The 23,537-nt window shown below is 45.9% G+C and overlaps 3 protein-coding genes across 5 annotated transcripts; 2 read left to right on the forward strand and 1 right to left on the reverse strand.

Moving 5' to 3' along the window:
• Positions 1 to 951: 951 nt before the first annotated feature.
• Positions 952 to 8,456, reverse strand: hsf1 (heat shock transcription factor 1). 2 transcript variants are annotated; one of them, XM_069688002.1, is made up of 15 exons: positions 8,090 to 8,455; positions 7,503 to 7,611; positions 6,813 to 6,949; positions 6,535 to 6,659; positions 6,362 to 6,437; positions 5,657 to 5,718; positions 5,497 to 5,575; positions 3,721 to 3,839; positions 3,467 to 3,636; positions 3,245 to 3,389; positions 3,016 to 3,087; positions 2,442 to 2,547; positions 1,885 to 1,938; positions 1,650 to 1,695; positions 952 to 1,560 (listed from the first exon to the last, which is right to left on the reverse strand). In XM_069688002.1, exons 1-15 carry the CDS (start codon positions 8,207 to 8,209, stop codon positions 1,379 to 1,381), a joined length of 1,602 nt encoding a protein of 533 aa, XP_069544103.1. In that variant the 5' UTR covers positions 8,210 to 8,455; the 3' UTR covers positions 952 to 1,378. The 2 variants fall into 2 exon arrangements, with proteins under 2 accessions (XP_069544103.1, XP_069544104.1); XM_069688003.1 differs by lacking the exon at positions 3,016 to 3,087 and having other exon boundaries at positions 8,090 to 8,456.
• Positions 8,457 to 8,510: 54 nt separating this feature from the next.
• Positions 8,511 to 15,773, forward strand: bop1 (BOP1 ribosomal biogenesis factor). 2 transcript variants are annotated; one of them, XM_069688000.1, is made up of 17 exons: positions 8,511 to 8,676; positions 8,866 to 9,116; positions 10,684 to 10,851; positions 10,944 to 11,006; positions 11,194 to 11,348; positions 11,673 to 11,790; positions 12,005 to 12,106; positions 12,189 to 12,401; positions 12,508 to 12,669; positions 12,810 to 12,890; positions 12,968 to 13,037; positions 13,131 to 13,263; positions 13,365 to 13,548; positions 13,632 to 13,923; positions 14,910 to 14,994; positions 15,128 to 15,235; positions 15,377 to 15,773. In XM_069688000.1, the coding sequence occupies exons 2-17, from the start codon at positions 8,997 to 8,999 to the stop codon at positions 15,528 to 15,530; spliced, it is 2,208 nt and encodes a 735-aa protein (XP_069544101.1). In that variant the 5' UTR covers positions 8,511 to 8,676; positions 8,866 to 8,996; the 3' UTR covers positions 15,531 to 15,773. The 2 variants fall into 2 exon arrangements, with proteins under 2 accessions (XP_069544101.1, XP_069544102.1); XM_069688001.1 differs by having other exon boundaries at positions 8,511 to 9,116; positions 10,684 to 10,836; positions 10,932 to 11,006.
• Positions 15,774 to 16,695: 922 nt separating this feature from the next.
• ntaq1 (N-terminal glutamine amidase 1) lies at positions 16,696 to 21,364 on the forward strand. Its single transcript, XM_069687995.1, has 6 exons — positions 16,696 to 16,912; positions 17,345 to 17,444; positions 19,963 to 20,013; positions 20,117 to 20,265; positions 20,796 to 20,920; positions 21,011 to 21,364. Exons 1-6 carry the CDS (start codon positions 16,851 to 16,853, stop codon positions 21,151 to 21,153), a joined length of 630 nt encoding a protein of 209 aa, XP_069544096.1. The 5' UTR covers positions 16,696 to 16,850; the 3' UTR covers positions 21,154 to 21,364.
• Positions 21,365 to 23,537: the final 2,173 nt, after the last annotated feature.

Genomic DNA, 23,537 nt, shown 5'->3' on the forward strand with positions numbered 1-23,537 from the left:
AGGAAAACACTTCACCATTCAGTCAGGTGGACAGTAAACAATGTGTAACATGTAGAGTGTAATCAGATTAACATGTATAATTAACATAGTGGGTAATCAGATTAACATCTAGAGTGTAATCAGATTAACATGTAGAGGGTAATCAGATTAACATGTAGAGGGTCTACTATATCAGGTGAGTCAGTCTTTACTATATCAGAATAATGTATAACTGAATAAATACAGCGCATAGAAACACTAAACTGCTCAGCTAGCTCAGTCTGGTTGGAAAAAAGACATCTGATGAACAAAGATATCTGATGAAAAAAGATATCTGATGAAAAAAAGATATCTGATGAACAAAGATATCTGATGAACAAAGATATCTGATGAAAAAAAGATATCTGATGAACAAAAACCAAACCGGTCCAGCTAGCCGCTGCTAGGATTGTAAGTGTGTGATTATCCGTGGTGTTACGGTACGGGTGCTCGGAGCGACCAAAAAAGACCTGACTTCACCAAATGGGTCATTTAATAGAACTATAACAAGTAGAAACTACATTATATTACATAGTATATTAAATTCAGTTCTAATTCTATATAGGAGGTGGAGTGATGTTTCTAGTGATGAGCAGGGTGTGATGTCATCATGACCACCCAAAGAACCCGAACCACCCAAAGAACCTAAGAACCTGAACCATCCGAAGAACCCGAACCACCCAAAGAACCTGAACCATCCGAAGAACCCGAACCACCCAAAGATCCCGAACCACCCGAAGAACCTGAACCACCCGAAGATCCCGAACCACCCGTAGAACCCGAGCCACCCGTAGAACTCGGACCACCTGAACTGACCCTCACGTTGGACCACCTCAACACTGCAGGTACCAGTCTCTTTCTTGTCCAGCTGCAGCACAGGTGAGTTGGTTTCCATGGTAACGAGGTGACGGGAGGAAGACAAACACTCGTAACTTAAATATTCAAATTCTTCTTTATATTTATATTTTACACATGAAAACAAAGAAAGCCATAAAATGTGACTTCCACATGCAGAACACGGAGAACCGGGGTCACATGCTCCTGACCGTCTCTGATTAGACCGACAGGTCATCATGTGACTCCGGATCTCTAAGCGTCACACTTTTTCTTTTTAACAGCAAACAAACAAACAAACGATTTAATTTAAGCAGCAAAGAAGAAAACTCTAAAATAAAAAGAGTAGAAGAAGAAGACGGGTATATAAACGGGTTAATATCAATCAATGACATCTGCATAATAAAAACATGACCTTTGACCTCATGATTGATCTATAACTGATGGATTGATTTCATCATCTATTGCTCAGTGTCCTGTTGCTATGGTAACTAAGGAGTTGTCACATTCCTGGTGAGGTCAGAGGTCAGAGGTCAGAGTCTAGGTGGGCGTCGCTCAGCAGGGAGGCTCCCGGGTCATCAGTGGGTGGGTCATGGCTGAAGAAAGGCTGCGCCTCCAGCTCCAGTAGGGATGGCAGGTCGGCCCCGCCCTCCCCGAGGCTGATTGGTTCAGACATCTGAACAGGCGTGTATTGGACCAGCTGTTTCCCTGCACCAATCAGAGAGCAGCATGGTGTCACCATGACAACAGGTATGTAGTGAGGAGTAGCTGTCTCTATAAAGGTGTGTGTCTGTTACCTGTGTGGCTTTCATCACTTCCTTTAGGAGCTTCTTCAGACAGCAGCTGACAGGAAACAGTGACATCACAGTCAAACAGGTGTGACATCATCAACAACACAAACACCTACACAGAAATGACCTCACACCTGTGCATCCACCTGGGCCCTCAGGTAACCAAATCATCTGCTCTTATTCTGAAAATCACTCAGACAGAAAGTGGATACAAAATAAAAGTCAGAAATGTTGAACTCACCGTGTCCAGACTGTCCAGATCAAAGTCTCCGGGAGGACAGGAAGTACTGAAGAACTGAGGACACACACAAACACAGAGTTAACAGGGAAACACACACGCGCGCGCGCGCGCGCACACACACACACACACACACACACACACACACACACACACACACACACACACACACAGAGTTAACAGGGAGACACACACACACACACACACACACAGTTAACAAGGAAACACATGTACACACACACGCGCACACAGAGTTAACAGGGAAACACACACACAGAGTTAACAGGGACACACACACACACACACACGGAGTTAACAGGGAAACACACACACAGAGTTAACAGGGACACACACACACACACACACGGAGTTAACAGGGAACCACACACACACACACACACACAGAGTTAACAGAGAAACACACGCACACACAGTTAACGGGGACACACACACACACACACACACACACACACACACACACACACACACACACACACACAGTTAACGGGGACACACACAGAGTTAATGGGGACACAGACACATTAAGGAGACAGACTGACCTCGATGAGCGGAGACGAGTCGAAGGTGAAGCTTTGTGAGTTCAACACATTCTGAAGGTTCTCCAGACTGTTGTCAATACTGTCCACATGATCAAACAGCTCTGACCTGAGAGACAGACAGGAGGACAGAGACAGGTTTGTTTGTTTGTTTGGTTCTTTAGATAGTTACTGAGACTACTTTCAGCGGCGGATTGAGCCACACTCTGTTTGGTTCTTTAGATAGTTACTGGGACTACTTTCAGCGGCGGATTGAGCCACACTCTGTTTGGTTCTTTAGATAGTTACTGGGACTACTTTCAGCGGCGGATTGAGCCACACTCTGTTTGGTTCTTTAGATAGTTACTGGGACTACTTTCAGCGGCGGATTGAGCCACACTCTGTTTGGTTCTTTAGATAGTTACTGGGACTACTTTCAGCGGCGGATTGAGCCACACTTTGTTTGGTTCTTTAGATAGTTACTGGGACTACTTTCAGCTGCGGATTGATCTAATGCACATGAGAAAAAGAAAACTGTCAAGTGTCTTCACAGGTGTCGTTCATAATGTTATTGATCGTTAAAGATTGATTGATTCACTTGTCAGTTTGTGTCGATACGAAGCGCCAAACGTCAGGTGAGAGTCCACCTGCAGAGGGAGAGGGGCGGGGTCTGAGGGAAACACAGAAGGTTTAGTAACACACCTGATCAATAACAGATCCTGAAACCAACGAATGTTTGATCAGTGATTGGTTGATCTGTACCTGCAGTCACCTGACAGTGTCACACCTGTGTCCAGGTGAACACAGGCGAACACGGGTGAACTTACCTGTCGATACAGGCAATGGTCTGACACTTCTGCTGGTGTGAGGCGGGGCCAGAGTGTGATGTGGTGCCAGAGGCAGGTGATTGTCTGGTTGGGGCTGGTGGGAGGAGCCCAGTGGAGGCAGAGCTCATCACAACAATGGGCGTGGCTACAGAAGAGACAGTCTGTATTTATTTGCTGACCTCACTGATAATCTGATCAATATACCGACCCAGGTGTTACTACCTGCTGAGGGGGTGGTCGGAGGAAGCTGCGTCTCGTTGTCCTGGAGGATGGAGTTGATGAAGGTGGTGGGGGAAAGGGGCGTATCCACAGTGACAACTCCCTCCAGAATAGGACACACCTCCACCTCGGGACTGGACGGCTCCTCCTTGATGTCCACTGATTGGCTCTCTCTGCAGGTAAGTCAGGCAGTATGATGGACGTCTGAATAATCAATCACTGACTGAGTACAGGACATTGCTCTGATTGGTCCTCACCCTGGGTCTGTCCAATCACTGACCACATCGTCTAAAGGGGGTGTGGCCACCTCTGTGATGTCAGAGATGATGGGCCCTGAGGTCAGCGGGGAGTCAGCTGAGAAGAGACTGGCTGCAGCCTGCAGAGACGGGAGACAGACATGACTCACTGACGACCAATCACTGATCAACACACTGTGATCTGTGGTCTCTAACTGTTACCTGTCCTGTTAACTGTTAACTGTTACTTGTCCTGTTACCCGTTACCTGTCCTGTTACCTGTTACCTATCCTGTTAAGTGTCCTGTTACCCGTTACCTGTCCTGTTACCCGTCCTGTTACCTGTCATATTACCTGTTATCCGTCCTATTACCTCTTAACTGTTACTTGTTGTGTTACCCGTTACCGGTCCTGTTACCTGTTAACTGTTACCTATCCTGTTAACTGTTAAGTGTCCTGTTACCTGTTCTGTTACCTGTTACCTATCCTGTTAAGTGTCCTGTTACCTGTCCTATTACCCGTTACCCGTCCTATTACCTGTTACCCGTTAACTGTCCTGTTACCTGTCCTACTACCTGTTACCCGTTACATGTCCTGTTACCTGTTCTGTTGTCCGTCCTGTTACCTATCCTATTACTTGTTACCCGTCCCATTACCTGTTAACTGTTACCTGTCCTGTTAACTGTGCTGTTACCTGTTAACTGTTACTTGTCCTGTTACTCGTTACCTGTCCTGTTACCTGTTACTTGTCCTGTTATCCGTTACCTGTCCTGTTACCCGTCCTGCTACCTGTCCTATTACCTGTTACCCATTACCTGTCCTATTACCTGTCCTGTTACCCGTCCTGTTACCCGTCCTGTTACCTGTTACCCATTACTTGTCCTGTTACCTATCATGTTAACTGTTAAGTGTCCTGTTACCTATCCTGTTCACTGTTAAGTGTCCTGTTACCTGTTACCCGTCCTGTTACCTGTCCTATTATCTGTCCTGTTACCTGTCCTATTACCTGTTACCCGTTCCCTGTCCTGTTACCCGTCCTATTACCCGTTACCTGTCCTGTTACCCGTCCTGTTACCTGTCTTATTACCCGTTACCTGTCACCTGTCCTGTTACCCGTTACCCGTCACCTGTCCTGTTACCTGTCCTGTTACCTGTCCTATTACCTGTCCTGTTACCTGTCCTATTACCCGTTACCTGTCCTATTACCTGTCCTGTTACCTGTTGCCCGTCCTTTTACCTGTCCTTTTACCTGTTACCTATCCTGTTCACTGTTAAGTGTCCTGTTACCTGTTACCCGTCCTGTTACCTGTTCTGTTATCTGTCCTGTTACCTGTCCTATTACCCGTTACCCGTTCCCTGTCCTGTTACCCGTTACCTGTCCTGTTACCTGTCCTATTACCCGTTACCTGTCCTGTTACATGTCCTGTTACCTGTCCTATTACCCGTTACCTGTCCTGTTACATGTCCTGTTACCTGTCCTATTACCCGTTACCCGTCACCTGTCCTGTTACCCGTTACCTGTCCTGTTACCTGTCCTGTTACCCATCCTGTTACATGTCCTATTACCCATTACCTGTCCTGTTACCTGTCCTATTACCTGTTACCCACTACCTGTCCTGTTACCTGTTACCCGCTACCTGTCCTATTACCTGTTACCTGTCCTGTTACCTGTCCTATTACCTGTTAACTGTTACCTGTAACCTGGTGTAAGGTCAAAATTCCTTCCTGAGCTGAGTTGAACTGCTTCTGCCTTAAAATCTATATCGTGATGCAAACAGGTGAGTCTGAGGCAGGTTACCTGCATGTGCTCCAATGAGAAGGGCCGGCTGTATTTGGGCATGGAGTGGGTGGAGCTGGAGTCGTTGAGCATCAGAGGACTTCAGACAGAGACAGGAGTTGGTGAGTATGATGACCAGCAGCTGGAAACATGTGAATGTGTTTATTAGTGGTGAACTTACATCTTCCTCTTGACTCCCAGGATCCTGTTGGACTGGACCAGAGACACCAGGAACTGGATCAGCTGCAGACAGACAGCGAAGCATTACTTCAACTGAAAGCTAAGCTAATGTGCTAATATGGTTATGTAGCTCCCGTTAGCATCATGCAGCATGTGTGCTAACAGACTCCTATAGGCTGATCCGTGTGGTGACACACTGTCAGGTCAGCATGTATACCTCGTCCTCAGGTGACCTCACACCTGATCCTCCCCATCCAAGAGAACTCTGTGTACACAACGGTACATCCACTGCATTCCACCGTGTTGTACCGCGTTTCACTGTGTTCTACCACGTTCTACTGTTTCTACTGCGTTCCACCACCTTCCACTGTGTTCTACTGTTTCTACTGCATTCCACCGCATTCTGTTTCTACTGCGTTTCACTGTGTTCTACCACGTTCTACTGTTTCTACTGCGTTCCACCACCTTCCACTGTGTTCTACTGTTTCTACTGCATTCCACCGCATTCTGTTTCTACTGCGTTTCACTGTGTTCTACCACGTTCTACTGTTTCTACTGTGTTCTACTGCATTCTACCGTGTTGTACTGCATTTCACTGTTCTACTGTTTCTAGCGCGTTCTACTGCGTTTCACTGTTCTACTGTTTCTAGCACGTTCTACCATGTTCCACTGCGTTCTCCCAGTACTCAGGACCACATGTCTGTACCTTGTTGACGACCTTCTGTTGCTGAACGTGTTTCTGTCTCAGACTGGCCACCTCCCTCCACAGAGCCTCGTTCTCACTGGAACACATGAAAGAACAGGCTTCAGTCTGCTGGACTGATGGCAGGAACCCTGTGAGGTTCTGGTTCTAGGTCTGGTTCTCTTTGCAGTTCTTACTGTTTCATGGCGATGATCCTTGAGTCGATGGTTTCCTGTTTTCCCTTCATCACCTGGACATCGCCCAGGATTTTGGTCACTTCATCTGAAGAGATCTTCACTTCTTCCTGACGTACAGATGACACCTGAACCAATCAGATCAGCGATACTGTTACCGTGGAGAGCATGGACACATCGCAAAATGGAATTGTAGCTGCAGGTTTATAGGTTTCTTTTTCCGCCTGCTCGGTTTATATTAACAATAAAAAAAATATACAGGTGTTCTCAGGTGTACGTACGTTGGTGACTTTGCGTTTAATGTTTTCCAGCAGGTGTTCTTGTCCCCTGATGAAGAACGGGTGCTGGAACTCGGTGTCGTCTCTCTCTGGTTTCACCAAACCACCCTGCTCGATGTGCACCACCTTACGGAACCCATCTGAGAACATCAGCAGAGCTATCAATAAACTACCCCCACCTGCTCCTCACCATCTGCTCCTCACCTCCTCCTCACCTGCTCCTCACCTGCTCCCCACCTGCTCCCCACCTGCTCCCACCTCACCTGCTCCCCACCTGCTCCTCACCTCCTCCTCACCATCTGCTCCCCACCTGCTCCCCACCTGCTACTCACCTCCTCCTCACCATCTGCTCCTCACCTGCTCCCCACCTGCTACTCACCTCCTCCTCACCTCCTCCTCACCATCTGCTCCTCACCTGCTCCCCACCTCCTCCCCACCTGCTTCCCACCTGCTACTCACCTCCTCCTCACCATCTGCTCCCCACCTGCTCCCCACCTGCTACTCACCTCCTCCTCACCATCTGCTCCTCACCTGCTCCCCACCTGCTCCCCACCTGCTACAGGTGTTCTCAGGTATTCCTCACTTAAGTGTCTGAATAACTGATCAGTTGTTGTTTATATATTGATCAGTTGCTGTTTATATATTGATCAGTTGTTGTTACTATTGAGAGCAGCAGTAACAGCTGATACTCACACATGTTGAGCTGCCTGATGAAGCTGGCCATGTTGTTGTGCTTGAAGAACTTTGGTAGAACCTCTTTAGAGAACCGACCCTGATCGAACACATGGAAGCTGGTTCCACTCTGACACAAAGAACACAAACCAATGGATCATGGACCGTTAACATCTTCCACACTGAACGGTGATGTGTTATTGATCAGTGATCACAGTGTATTGATCCTCTCTGACTGATCAACATCACAAACCTTCTCAATAAAATACAATCTCAATCCATCCTTTTCAAAATAATACAACTTTCTGTAAACGTCATAAAAACATCTGAACCAATCAGCTTTTAGATCCCATAATGCCTTGCGGCCGCGAGGTTATTGTTAGCTAGGTTAAATGACGTTAGAGCAAATGGGGCTCAAAGTCGGACAAAAATCGAACCGGCTTGATCGATCGGCGGTGATCGACTCTGATCACCTGGTTCCGGTACCTATACGGCCATCTGTTAGCTGTGTGGTGTGAGGCTAACTGTTTACATCCAGTTGAATTTGGAAGGACGCTGCCTGCTAATTGTTAGCAGTTAGCTCTGCTCAGGGAAGCTAACATGCTAACCGGGCTCCAGCAGATCAGCGGGTCGGTGTCCGGGTCCTCCACCAGGGTCCAGAGCTTCGTTAGGAATGCCGGGACGTTCCCGCCGCCCAGCACAGCACCTCCTCCTCCTGGACACTCCATCAACAATCCCAAATCAAACACACAGCGGAGCTAATCTGAGCCAAGATGCTAACAGTTAGCCCGCCGCTAGCGCCATCCTCAAAGAGCCAAACACACAAATGAACTGCGCTGCGTTAGAGGACACGGTCCGGTCGGGACCACAGCTCGGTCCTGGACTCTGCCAGGCTCGGTTCTGGACTCTGCCAGGCTCGGCCGGTCTCCAGAGGACTCTTTAAACTCAGCAGCGGAAAATTCCAACAAATCCGATCAAACTAACAACTGCGTAGCCAGAGAGCGGGCGCACACTGATGGCGTCACAACAGAACGTAACGTCAACGTTTGGTGGCGTTGTGACGTAGGAGACCGTAATCCGGATAATTTCTAATTAAAAACACCGAGTGATTTAAAGAACCTTCCCGGGATTAATGAAATAAAGAGAATTTTATTTGTAACGGAACCGGAACAAGGTTTAAACAACCAACAGACACGTAAGCAAACCGTCATGTAACAACATACAACATGTATGTAACATGTAAACACGACATCCATGTGAGGAGGATGTGGTTCTGGAATAAGTCCTGCTATAAATAAAGAGAACTTTATTCATAACAGAACCAGAAAAAGGTTTTAGTAACTGACATGTACATAAATAAACGCCATGTTTGTGGCCGTTTCAGGAGACTTTAACCGAACTGGAACCTTTAATCAGTATGTTGCTCTCCGGAGCAGCAGGAGGCGGTAATGAGCCGATCAGCTGGAGGCCAACCTCCGGAAAACAAGACGAAGAAGAAGAAGCCAACGTGGTCTGATGGAGGAGCGCAGCAAAAACATGCTGAGCAACGAACCGAGAGAAGGGATGAAGAAAGTCCGCGAGAAGACCGTCAAGAAGAGGAGTAACGAGGAGGACCGGGACCGGGACCGGGAGCAGGTGAGAAACTTAAGACTGACTGGGTGAACAGGGGAGAAACTGGCGGCGAGCCGTTAGCATGCTAACCGGTGCATGGAAACACGCTGCTGTGTGTTGGAAGAAGAAACGTGTTGAAAAACGGGATTAACAGAAAACAGCAGAATTTTGCGGATTAGCAACATCTGTACCGTGAGTGCAGCTCTCATGGCTGATAGTTCAGATGGTGAGAGGGATGATATAGAGAAATATAAACAATATTTATCTTCAATTATATGGACAAAGTATGGAGCGAGTTTAAATATTTAGAGCTGTGGTTTGAGGAAAGATGCTTGTGGAGAACTCTTATTAAGCATATTGAAACTAAATGTAAAAAGGTGCTCAATGTTATGAGATGAGTTTCTGGCTATGAATGTGGAGCAGATAAACAGTCACTGCTGGACATCTATAGGGCCATCATAGGGTTAACCCTAACCCCATCATGTATAGATTATGGATGTAGGAGCAGCAGCCAAGAGTTCATCAGAAACATGAGACAGAATCCAGTTCAGAGCTCTGAGACTCAGCATGCTGCAAATAAATCCTCCCAAACAACGCAAAGCTGATGAGTTCCCATTTCATTTCATTTCATCACATCTCATCTCATCTCATTACATTTATCTGACTCTTTTATCCAAAGACTTACAATAAGTTCATTTCAACATGAGGGTACAAAACCAGAACAACAAGAATCAAGAAAATACAATTATCTTCCAGAAAGCCAAACTACAAAGTTCTATCAGTAAGTTCTATTTTAAGATACTAAAGTTCTAGATACTAAGGTAAAGGAGGAGGAGGAGGAGCGGAGTAGTGTGAGTGAATCTAGGAGGTTAAAGTTGAGCTGCTGCATTCTGGATGAGCTGCAGAGGTCAGATGGTACTAACAGGTAGACGGTTAAAACGGTAATGAAACTATCACCCTGAAACTCCACACTCCGGTATAGTAGGTGGCGGCATGCACCTATTCAAGTTGGTTGCGATCCGCCAATTAAATCGGAGCGAGAACACTCCATGGAGATGACCAGAGAGTAACGTTCACAGACCGGAGCCGGACCGAACCGCAAACCGGACCGAGCCCAACCAATCCCCACACGAGTTAAAGATCCGCAGAGAAACGTTAAAATGCTTAAAATGTTCACATTCTGAATGGAGTTCTGAATGGAGACCGGCAGTATCTGTCAGGTCGATGGTCCTGTTAGCAGAAGCTTAGTTAGTGTTTTATTAAGTGTAAACAGCAGCTCACCGCACATGTGCGATGACAGGTTTGTTTTCAGTGTGACTCCATTAATTTACAGACTGCTGCTGTTAGCATGTTAGCTCTGCTGTTTGTGTCAGCAGAGATAAATAATTTTTCAACACAGACAAAACTCCATTCATTATCTGACGGTTTTAGGATGTTTAGCTTACAGTCAGACTTTAATGTTCCTCACACATTGTTTAAACAACAGAAATCAAGTCCTGCTTTGAAGATATTTATATTTGACATAAAACACTTTCAATGTTTGTTCATCTAAAATTCTCAGATTTTTGAACTGGTTCTGTTTCTTCTTTAGATTTTCAACTTCAACAACAGACCAGCTGAGGAAGAGGAGGACGACGAAAGCGAGGACAGCGTCTACTCAGGACTGGAGGATTCTGGGAGTGACAGCGAGGAAGAGGAGGGTTCACATGATGATGGCGGTGAAGAGGAGGGACAGAGTCAGCAGGTGGGTAACCTGTGTGTTATTCCAACAGCTGATTGGCTGTTTGTGACTCACCTGTTCTCCTAAAGAACGTCACCTGTGTTCTGTTCTACCTGCAGTCAGAGGAGGAGGAGAAGATGAAAAAGAAGAAGAAGGGAGGAGACGAGTACGAGCACGACTCTTCAGATGAAGAGGTGAGACGAGCTCGTATTCACAACTCTGAGGTTCCTCTTTACATGTTCTGGCAGGTTCTCTCATGTTCCTCGGTCGTCTCCCTCTAGGTTCTCTCAGGGTTCCTCTTCAGGGTCGTGTTCAGTTCCGTTCTCCATCTTCTGTTGTTTTCTAATGTTCTCCAATGTCGTGGTTCTGGTCGTTCTGCAGGACATCAGGAACACAGTAGGGAACATTCCCATGGAGTGGTACAAAGACTTTCCTCACATTGGTTACGATCTGGACGGGAAGAAGATCTTTAAGCCAATCAGGAACAAGGACGAGCTCGACGACTTCCTGGACAAAATGGAGAACCCGGACTACTGGTGAGCTGGCTAGAGAATGCTAAGAGGGACAGACGGACGGACGAACAGACTTTATTTATCCCTCAAAGGGAAATTTTTACATTACAGCAGCATATACAGGACAAAGCAATAAAAATGACAAATATAAAGTAGCGGTAGTAAAAAATATTAATACTTTTTTTTAAATGCACATTATATACAAATAAAAAAAGAATAATATTAAACTAAACTTAATTAAACAAACAGCAGTGCAACGGTGTTATTGTTGTGTGATGGATTTAGACAGAGGTGAGTTATTGTAAAGTCTTCTTCACCAGTTAATGCTGCTAACGTGTCTTTCCGCAGGAAAACGGTCCACAACAAGCAGACAGGAAGTGACATGGTGCTGTCCGACGAACAGGTGGAGCTGGTCAACCGTCTCCAGAGAGGACAGTTTGGAGACATCAACTTCAACGAGTACCAGGTACACTCAGGTGAAACAGTCAGGCTCCGCCCAGACTCAGGAAGCATGTTCCTGGTGTTTTCAGGTAAAGCTTCATTCACCTTTGTCTGCCAGACACCAGGACGCACCTGAACACATCTGGAGACTTGTTAATGCAAACTCTTAAATGTTACAATCAGTAGATACAGAGAATGTTACCTGTTATTGACGTTTGCTCCCCCCCCCTCTTCCTCAGCCCTCCGTGGACTTCTTCAGTAATGATGTCATGCTTCATCCGGTCTCTAACAGACCTGCAGATAAACGGAGTTTCATCCCGTCACTAACTGAAAAGGAGAAGGTAAAAAAAAAAACTGTCTGTCTGTCTCCCTTCACCTGTCTTTCTGTCTCCACCTGTCTGACTCTCACCTGTCTGTCTGCAGGTGTCTAAACTGGTCCATGCTATAAAGATGGGTTGGATCAAGCCTCGGCGGGTGGAGGAGGACAGCAGGGGCCGCTACTACGACCTGTGGACCACTGAGGACTCTTCTATCCTGTCCAAACACAGGATGCACCTGCCCGCCCCCAAAACCCCTCTACCTGGTCACCAGGAGTCCTACAACCCCCCGCCGGAGTACCTGTTCACTGACGAGGAGGTGCGTCACCTGGTGACCTCACCTGGTTTTAAAATGGAGCAGATTAAAAAACAGAAATCTTTACCTGTAAATTTCCCCACCTGTCCGCCTCCCTGTCCATCCACAGCGGTCCCTGTGGGAGCAGCAGGATCCGTCAGACAGGAAGCTGCCGTTTGTTCCGATGAGGTTCTCAAGTCTCCGTCAGGTTCCGTCATTTTCTCGTTTCATCCACGAGAGGTTTGAACGCTGCCTCGACCTTTACCTGTGTCCTCGTCAGAGGAAGATGAGGGTCAGTACGTCTGTCTGTCTCTCATTCTGTCTGTCAATCTCTCTCTATCATTCTGTCTGTCTGTCTCTCATTCTGTCTGTCTCTTATTCTCTGTCTGTCTCTCATTCTGTCTGTCTGCCTCTCATTCTGTCTGTCTGCAGGTGAACGTTAATCCAGAGGATTTGATCCCCAAACTGCCAAAACCAAAAGACCTGCAGCCATTTCCAACAACACAGTCTCTGGTAAACATGCACGCACACACACACACACACACGTATAGTCAGGTGACTGTCACTGACATCATCTTCCTGTGTTTCAGGTGTATCGAGGTCACAGTGGTTTGGTTCGTTCCATCAGTGTGTCTCCATCAGGACAGTGGCTCGCTTCAGGTAACAGCATCCACCTGTCAATCACTTGTTAATCATCCGTTAATAAATCGTGATAAATTATAATCTGTCAGGTGATCATTTATTTATTTACAGGTAGTGATGACGGCTCCGTCAGGTTCTGGGAGGTTTGTTCGTCTCGCTGTATGAAGACGGTCCAGGTGGGCGGAGCTGTGAAGAGTGTCGCCTGGAATCCAAACTCTTCTGTCTGTCTGCTGGCTGTCGCCCTGTAAGGACCTGTCTGTCTGCTCACCTGTCTGACCGCTCACCTGTCTGTCCGTCCACCTGTCTGTCTGCTCACCTGTCTCTCTCTCTCTCTTTCTGTTTCAGGGACTCGGTGGTCTTGATCCTGTCTCCGTCTCTGGCAGACAGACAGGTCCTCTCGTCATCAGAGCGACTCCTGGTTGGTCAGCAGGAGGGCGAGTCTTCAGAAGGGGAGGGGCCTATTGTCTGGTGCGAGGCTGATGGGGAGGAGCTAAACCAGGGGATCCGCCTTAAAATACAACATCCCAAAGTGAGAAAGGCTTCTGATTGGTTGAGTTTGAGACTGTGGTCCAGAACTGGACTTGACTAACTGGTCGGTGTTGGTGTCCTCAGGCTGTCCACCAGGTGGCGTGGCACACTAAAGGAGACTACCTGGCTTCTGTGATGCCAGACCATTCCAGCCACCTGCAGGTATTTATCCATCAGGTGAGCCGGAGGCGGAGCCAGAACCCCTTCAGGAAGAACAAAGGTCTGGTTCAGTGTGTGTCCTTCCACCCGGTCCGGCCCTACTTCTTCGTGGCCACACAGCGCACCGTCCGGATCTACAACCTGGTCAAACAGGAAATGACCAAAAAACTACAGGCCAACTCCAAGTGGATCTCCAGCATCGCTGTGCACCCAGGGGGTAACCAGATCCACCAGAACCTCTAGAACACCAGAATCTCCAGAACACCAGATCCACTAGAACACCAGAATCTCTAGAACACCAGATCCACTAGAACACCAGAACCTCTAGAACACCAGAACCACTAGAACACCAGATCCACTAGAACCATTACAACACCAGATCCTCTAGAACCACTAGAACACCAGATCCTCTAGAACTCCAGATCCTCTAGATCCACTAGAACCCCAGATCCTCTAGAACCACTAGAACACCAGATCCTCTAGAACCACTAGAACACCAGATCCTCTAGAACAGGGGTGTCAAACTCATTTTAGTTAAGGGGCCACATACTGCCCACTTTGATCTCAGGTGGTCCAGACCAGTAAAATCATAGAATAATAACGACAATATTTCTCTGTTTAAATCATTGATGAAGGTTTTTGGATGATAAACCCTATTTTAATGTCTTTCTACAATAAACTAGAAACATAAAGACCAAAAACTCAGAATCAGTCCACTGTTTATCAGCCTGGATCTCCTCTACAGATTCCCTCACAGCGAGCTGCTGCCTCCGGAGCAGACGTCGCATTTACGCTGTTTTTGAAGCAATTACTGGATCCATTAAAAAAAAATAACAAAACGTTTGTACTCATAAACCTCCATATTCTCATAGAAATGCAATTTATGTCTTTCTGTAATTTTCACACTTAGCAAAGTCATCCGGCGGGCCGAGCTGGACCCCCTGGCGGGCCGTATGTTTGACACCCCTGCTCTAGAACTATTAGAACACTAGATCCTCTAGAACCAATATGTATTTAAAGACATTTAAATTTGGGGAGCGGGGGGGATTAAAAATGGTCTAATCAACCAAAAATTTCACGGACCCCCTACACTGTTGAAGACCTCTGCTCTAGAACACCAAATCCTCGGGGGCCGCCAACATTAAAATGATGTCATCACTACTGGGGGTGGAGTCTGTTTCTCACCTGCCTGTCTGTATTCAGGTGATCATGTGATCTGTGGGAGTTATGACTGCAGGCTGAGCTGGTTCGACCTCGACCTCTCAACCAAACCCTACAAGATGCTGCGGTACGTACCTGTCAATCACTCTGACTCCTGTCAATCACCTGCGCATTAGTTAGTGTTGCTCAATAGTTTCAAGTTATGGATCTGTGATGATTTCTTGTGTTTGTTGATGGAACTGATCACTTCCTGTCTGCAGACACCATAAGAAGGCAGTGAGGGGCGTGGCCTACCACAGAGCTTACCCGCTGTTCGCTTCAGCGTCTGATGACGGATCAGTCATCGTGTGTCACGGGACCGTCTACAAGTAAACACACAAACACACAACAACAACACTTGTTGATCCACAACAACACGTATTGATACAAAACACAACAACAACACTTTGATACACAACAACACTTTTTGATCCACAACAACAACAATGATTTATTGATCCCCCCTCCAGTGACCTGCTGCAGAACCCGCTGATCGTCCCTGTGAAGGTCCTCAGAGGTCATGTGATCACTCATGACCTCGGTGTTCTGGACGTGACCTTTCACCCCACACAGCCCTGGATTTTCTCGTCTGGAGCCGACGCCACCATCCGCCTCTTCACCTAGCAACCTGCCCAGCAACCTGCTGCCCCCCTCTGCTGGGGGAGGGGCTTGTCAGGCCACCTGTGGTATCCCAGCAGCGGTCCGTGGTGGTTGCTAGGATAACACAGGCTGTTGTTTTCTGTAGTTTGTTTTTATGAAACGTTCTGACTGTTTGTTTACCAACACGCAGGTCGTCCTGGTGTTGCCATGGGGAGATGGACCTCTTCATGTTGAAATGTTAATAAATCCAGTTTGTTCTGAATAAAATGTGTTTTTCCTCCCAATGACCTCACACGCATGTTTGTTTTATCATGTTTTAACACGGACAGAACAAATAATAAACATCAATGAGCATTTTTAAAGGATTAAAATTCAATGAAAATCCACTAAACAGGATCTGTTACCATGGTGATGTCTCTGGGTTTTCAGGACCTGTCTCTCCCGTCTCTCCTGTCTCCTCCTCATGTGTCTCACGTCTCCTCCTGTCTCATCCTGTTTCTCCTGTGTCCTCCTCTGTCTCATCCTGTCTCCTCCTCTGTTTCCTCCTATCTCTCTTGTCTCCTCCTCCTGTCTCATCCTGTTTCTCCTGTCTCCTCCTCTGTCTCATCCTCCTGTCTCATCCTGTTTCTCCTGTCTCCTCTGTCTCATCCTGTCTCTCCTGTCTCCTCCTCTGTCTCATCCTGTCTCCTCTGTTTCCTCCTATCTCTCCTGTCTCCTCCTCTGTCTCATCCTGTTTCCTCCTATCTCTCCTGTCTCCTTCTCTGTCTCATCCTGTCTCCTCTGTCTCCAGTGATCATTATGACCTATACATCTTTGTGTTTTTACTGATATCGTCCTCCAACAGAGAATGAAGGTCGTGATGATGATGAGGGCGGTGATGGAGAGGATGATGAAGGTTGTGATGGAGATGATGAAGGTGGTGAAGGTTGTGATAGAGATGATGAAGGTTGTGATGATGGTGAGGGTGATGAAGGTTGTAATGGAGATGAAATTACATTAATTCTGTCTGTGATGTTTTACATTCATCTTTCAGTTGATTGTCTTTTTTCAGTTTTTGAGATCAGTTTATTTCATGTGTTTGTGAAGCATGTCTCTGCTGTCAATATCTGTGATTGGTCAATTATGCAAGCCCCGCCCCCTTTTATGTGAACGTGCTGGATTGAGGAGCCCTGGTTGACATGAGGAGCTAATGAGCAGCTTTGTGTTTGTTAGTGACGGATCACAGAGATATTATGGGATGTTGGACCTGATTCAGGTTCAGGTCCCTGATTTAGTAAACGTTGCTTTTACTTTGAAGATTCCCTGTGTACTTCCGGTGGAGTGTTTTCAACGTAACACCGGATCATGAAGGGAGAAGACGGAATCACACCGAGCCGCGAAAACTGCAATTACACGAGCTGCTACTGGTAAATACTGCGAACTATACTCTGTAGTACTGTTAGTATTATAGTACTGTTCATACTGTAGTACTGTTAATACTGGTAAATACTGCGAACTATACTCTAGTACTGTTAGTATTATAGTACTGTTCATACTGTAGTACTGTTAATACTGGTAAATACTGCGAACTATACTCTGTAGTACTGTTAGTATTATAGTACTGTTAATACTGGTAAATACTGCAAACTATACTCTGTAGGTTCTTATTGTTTCAGTTGTTATTGATCGTCTGAACAGAACCGAGTGTTGACAGAAAGTTCTATCAGCTGATTGGCTGCGGAGTGTGTTGATATTTCTCCTCATAGGTCTGTAGTTACATCCTGTTCCACACTGTCCTGTTCTGTTGGTTCTGCTGGTTCTGACTGTTTGTGGTTCTGTTGTCTATTCTCTTTCTGCAGTGAAGAAAATGTCTGGAAGCTCTGTGAGTTTGTGAGAACCGAGAGAACCGCACCGCTGGAACAGCTGTTGGTGGTTTTCATCTCCAATGAGAACAGAAAGGTGAGAACACAGGAGAAGAAGAACATGAAGGTTGGAGAACATGAAGCTAGGAGAACATGAAGGTTGGAGGTGGTTCTAGAGGACGAGGTGATTCTATGGGACGATGTGGTTCTCCAGAGGATGATGTGGTTCTAGGGGACGATGTGGTTCTCTAGAGGACGATGTGATTCTAGAGGACGATGTGATTCTAGAGGACGATGTGGTTCTAGGGGACGATGTGGTTCTCTAGAGGACGATGTGATTCTAGAGGACGATGTGATTCTAGAGGACGATGTGGTTCTCTAGAGGACGATGTGATTCTAGGGGACGATGTGATTCTCTAGAGCAGAGGTCTTCAACAGTGGGTCCGCGACCCCTAGGGAGTCTGCAGGGGGTCCGTGAAATTTTTGGTTGATTAGACAATTTTTCATTTTTATTTTTTTCAAAAAAAAATTCCACAAATTTAAATGTCTTTAAATAGACATTAACATGAATCCAACATGTTGTGGCGGATGGATAAATGGAGGCAGAAGATGTTATCTTTCAGTCAGAAATGCACATTCAGTGACACACAGGAGCTTTCTCAAGCTGGACACTGGTTCACTCACAGCAGGAGACCAGCCTGGATCTGTCCCTCCAAGCCTGGACCTGTCCCTCCAAGTCTCCTGCACTCCTCCAGTTTAATATAAAACACAATTTTATACAATATACAGTGGTGTGAAAAAGTGTTTGCCCCCTCCTGTTAAAACACAACTTAACTGTGGTTCATCACACCTGAGTTCAATTTCTCGAGCCACACCCAGGCCTGATTACTGACACACCTGTTCTCAATCAAGAAATCACTTCAATAGGACCTGCCTGACAAAGTGAAGTAGACCAGAAGATCCTCAGAAGATAGACATCATGCTGAGATCCAAAGAAATTCAGGAACAAATGAGAAAGAAAGTAATTGAGATCTATCAGTCTGGAAAAGGTTCTAAAGCCATTTCTAAAGCTTTGGGACTCCAGAGAACCACAGTGAGAACCATTATCCACAAATGGAGAAAACATGGAACAGTGGTGAACCTTCCCAGGAGCGGCCGGCCGACCAAAATTACCCCGAGAGAGCAGCGACGACTCATCCGAGAGGTCACAAAAGACCCCACGACAACATCCAAAGAACTGCAGGCCTCACTTGCCTCAGTTCAGGTCAGTGTTCATGACTCCACCAGAAGAAAGAGACTCGGCAGAAATGGCTGCATGGCAGAGTTCCAAGACCAAAACCACCGCTGAGCAAAAACAACATTAAGGCTCGTCTCATTTTTGCCAGAAAACATCTCGATGATCCCCAAGACTTTTGGGAAAATACTCTGTGGACTGACGAGACCAAAGTTGAACTTTTTGGAAGGTGTATGTCCCGTTACATCTGGTGTAAAAGTAACACTTCATTTCAGAACATCATACCAACAGTAAAATATGGTGGTGGTAGTGTGATGGTCTGGGGCTGTTTTGCTGCTTCAGGACCTGGAAGACTTGCTGTGATAAATGGAACCATGAATTCTACCGTCTACCAAAAGATCCTGAAGGAGAATGTCCGGCCATCTGTTCGTGACCTCAAGCTGAAGCCAACTTGGGTTCTGCAGCAGGACAATGATCCAAAACACACCAGCAAGTCCACCTCTGAATGGATGAAGAAAAACAAAATGAAGACTTTGGAGTGGCCTCGTCAAAGTCCTGACCTGAATCCTCTTGAGATGTTGTGGCATGACCTTAAAAAGGAGGTTGGTGCTGGAAAACCCTCCAATGTGGCTGAATTACAACAACAACTCTGTAAAGATGAGTCGGCCAACATTCCTCCACAGCTGGAAAAGACTCATTGAAAGTTATCACAAACACTTGATTGCAGTTGTTGCTGCTGAGGGTGGTCCAACCAGTTATTAGGTTTAGGGGGAACACTTTTTCACACAGGGCCATGTGGGTTTGGATTGTTTTTCTCCCTTAATAATAAAAACCTTCATTTAAAAACTGCATTTTGTGTTTACTTGTGTTGTGTTTGACAAATATTTAAATTTGTTTGATGATCTGAAACATTTAAGTGTGACAGACATGCAAAAAAATAAGAAATCAGGAAGGGGCAAACACTTTTTCACACCACTGAATATAGTAGGGGGTCCCTGCTCCATTTCTCTATCAGCTTGGGGGTCCTTTGCCTGAAAAATGTTGAAGACCCCTGTTCTAGAGGATGATGTGGTTCTAGGGGACGATGTGGTTCTATAAGATCTCTGAGATCAGATGGTTCTCGGTCATGAAGAACTTTGTAAGTCAGCAGCAGGATTTAAATTCTCTCCCTGATTTGACAGGAAGTCGATGAAGAGTAGCTGAAACAAGAGAACTTTGATCTGTCTGTTGAACCCTGTCAGGTCTCACTGAGGGTTCTAAAGAGTTCCTGAAACATCCTGACAACAAGGAGGAACAGTAGTCCAGCAGGAAGGAACAACAGCTGATCATAAAGAACGCGGTCTGGTTCTAAAGCTGACGTTCTGTGTTTGTTCTCCATCAGGTTCCTCTGTGGAAACAGAAGTCCGGACGAGGTGACCAACCAGTGATCTGGGTCTGTGATGTCACACATCTTCTTACTCACCGATGGAACAACCAGACCATAAACAGTACTGAGGTCATCATGACATCATTAATGATGTCACTGTGTGTTTCAGGACTACCATGTGGTTCTGCTGCAGGCGGGTCTTCAGTCGGACTCTCTGGTTTACGATCTGGACTCTGAGCTGTCGTTTCCCTGCAGCCTGACGCTCTACGGTGCCCTGGGGTTCCGCTCGGACCGCAATATCAGGCCCGAGTACCACAGGTAACACACCCAAGTACCACAGGTAACACACCTGAGTACCACAGGTAACACACCTAAATACCACAGGTAACACACCCAAGTACCACAGGTAACACACCTGAGTACCACAGGTAACACACCTAAATACCACAGGTAACACACCCAAGTACCACAGGTAACACACCCGAGTACCACAGGTAACACACCCGAGTACCACAGGTAACACACCCAAATACCACAGGTAACACACCCGAGTACCACAGGTAACACACCTAAATACCACAGGTAACACACCCAAATACCACAGGTAACACACCCAAGTACCACAGGTAACACACCCAAGTACCACAGGTAACACACCCAAGTACCACAGGTAACACACCCGAGTACCACAGGTAACACAAGTACCACAGGTAACACACCCGAGTACCACAGGTAACACACCCAAGTACCACAGGTAACACACCCGAGTACCACAGGTAACACACCTAAGTACCACAGGTAACACACCTGAGTGACATCACAGTAAAGTGTCTCTGTGTCTCTGACAGGAAGTTGCGTGTGGTTCCTGCTGACAGCTTCCTGTTGAACTTTGCGTCCGATCGATCGCACATGAAGAACTCTGATGGATCCTGGAGGATGCCCCCCCCACCGTACCCGCCCATACACACTGCAGGTCACATGACCTCCCAGTTATGAGCATGTGTGGTGATGTGTAGCATGTGACCTGATGTTGTCATCATGCTGTGATGCGTTTTCTCCCCAGAGAGTCAGATGAACCTGGACGACTTCATCAGTATGAACCCTGCTGTCGGCTTGGGGACGGTCTTCAGCCTGGACTACTTCCTGCTGAGGTTCACAGGAAGCTCCTCCTCCTCCACATCTACAGCAGCCTCATTGGAGCTGTAGTTTTGTAGAAGTGACAATCAGATGTGTCCGTAGAGCCGCTAGCGCCTCCTGCTGGTTGCTGCAAACATATTTGTTCATTGATGACAGTAAAAGTAAAATGTTGCTGAACTCTGATTGGTGCACAGAACTGTGTGACATCACGTTTTCCTTCATGACAGCGAGAGGAGCAGTGAGCATGACCCGGATCAGAACTAGTACCAGAACCAGTACCAGAACCGCATGCTGAAATCCTGCTGCTCCTGGAACATCTTAAATGTTTCTGTTCTAATAAAATATATTGTGGAGTCGTAAAATCCTGTTTCAAAAAAGTTGTGACAGAGTCAACAAAAGATTAAAAAAAAAAAACCTGGTGGAACATCTGACAACTGATCAGGTTACCATGGCAACAGATCAGTAACATGATTGGGTATAAAAAGATGATTTCAGAGAGGCAGAGTCTCTCAGCAGTGAAGATGGGGAGAGGTTCACCACTCTGAAAGACTGTGTTGGAAAATAGTTCAACAATCTCAGAATAATGTTCCTCAACGTAAAACTACAAAGAATTTGTGGATTTCATCGTCTACGATTCATAATATCATTAAAAGATTCAGAGAATCTGGAGAAATCTCTGAACACAAGGGACAAGGCTGGAAACCAATATTGGATGGTGGTGATCTTCGGGCCCTCAGGCAGCACTGCATTAAAAACACACTATTCTGGAGTGGAAATCACTGCATGGGCTCAGGAACACTTGTGAAAACCATCGTCTGTGAACACAGTTCATCGCTGCGTCCACAAATGCTGTTAAAACTCTCCAAAGAAGAAACCAGATAGAAACATGATCCAGAAACACCGCCGCCTTCTCTGGACCGAGATCATTGAAGATGGACTGAGGTGAAGTGGACAACTGTCCTGAGGTCTGATGGATCACAATCTGAGATTCTGTTTGGAAATCATGGACGCTGCATCCTCCAGGTTAAAGAGGAGGGGGACCATCCAGCTTGTTATCAGCTCAGTTCTAAAGCCAGCATCTGTGATGGTACAGGGATTCATTAGTGCACATGGCATGGGTAGCTTGAACATCTGGAAGGAAGCATTAATGCTGAATGATATATTCAGGTTTTGGAGCAACATGTGCTGCCATCCAGACAACGTCTCTTTCAGGGAAGGTCTTGTTTATTTCAGCAGAACAACGTCCAACCACATTCTGCACGTATTCCAACAGCATGGTTCTCTAGTAGAAGAGTCCACTGATAAACTGGCCTCCTGTAGTCCAGACCTGTCAATCATTGAAAACATCTGGAGCATCAGGACATGAACAATACAACAAAGGAGACCCTGAACTGTTGAGCAGCTGGAATCCTCTATCAGGCAAGAATGGGACCACATTTCACTTTTAAAACTCCACAAACTGGTCTCCTCAGTTCCCAAAGGTTTTCAGAGTGTTGTTAAAAGAGTTGATGCAGCTCAGTGAACATGATCCTGGAACAACTTTATAGAGACGTGTTGCTGACATCACGTTCACAATGAGAAAATATATTTTATAAAACAATAAAATGTCTCAGATTCAACGTTTGATTTGTTGTCTTTGGTCTGTTTATAATTAAATATTAAAGTTTACATAATTTATAATCATCACTTTCTGTTGTTATTTACATTTTCAACAGCTGCTCTTTAGGAACATGTTGGAAAATTAAATCCTTATGGCCTGTCAGTGTGTGTATGTGTGTGAGAGAATGTGTGTACGTATGTGTGAGAGTGTGTGTATGTGTGTGTATATGTGAGTGTGTGTGTATATGTGTGAGAGAGTGTGTGTACATGTGTGTATATGTGTGAGAGTGTATATATGTGAGAGTGCGTGTATGTGCGTGTGTCAGAGAGTGTGTGTGTATGTGTGAGAGTGTATGTGTGTATATGTGAGTGTGTGTGTGAGAGAGTGTATGTGTGTGTGTATATACAGTATATGTGTGTGTATATATGTGTGTGTGTGTGTGTGTGTGTGTGTGTACATGTGAGAGAGTGTGTATGTGTGTGTATATATATGTGTGTATGTGTGTGTGTATACAGTGGGTACGGAAAGTATTCAGACCCCTTTACATTTTTCACTCTTTGTTTTATTGCAGCCATTTGCTAAAATCAAAAAAGTTCATTTTATTTCTCATTAATGTACACTCAGAAATTTGTGCAAATTTATTAAAAAAGAAAAACTGAAATATCACATGGTCATAAGTATTCAGACCCTTTGCTGTGACACTCATATTTAACTCACATGCTGTCCATTTCTTCTGATCCTCCTTGAGATGGTTCTACTCCTTCATTGGAGTCCAGCTGTGTTTAATTAAACTGATTGGACTTGATTAGGAAAGGCACACACCTGTCTATATAAGACCTTACAGCTCACAGTG

Source organism: Brachyistius frenatus, unplaced genomic scaffold, assembly GCF_029030835.1.
Source record: "Brachyistius frenatus isolate BFR_SWC_R1_liver_20210118 unplaced genomic scaffold, ASM2903083v1 Contig_513, whole genome shotgun sequence".
NCBI lineage: Eukaryota > Metazoa > Chordata > Actinopteri > Embiotocidae > Brachyistius > Brachyistius frenatus.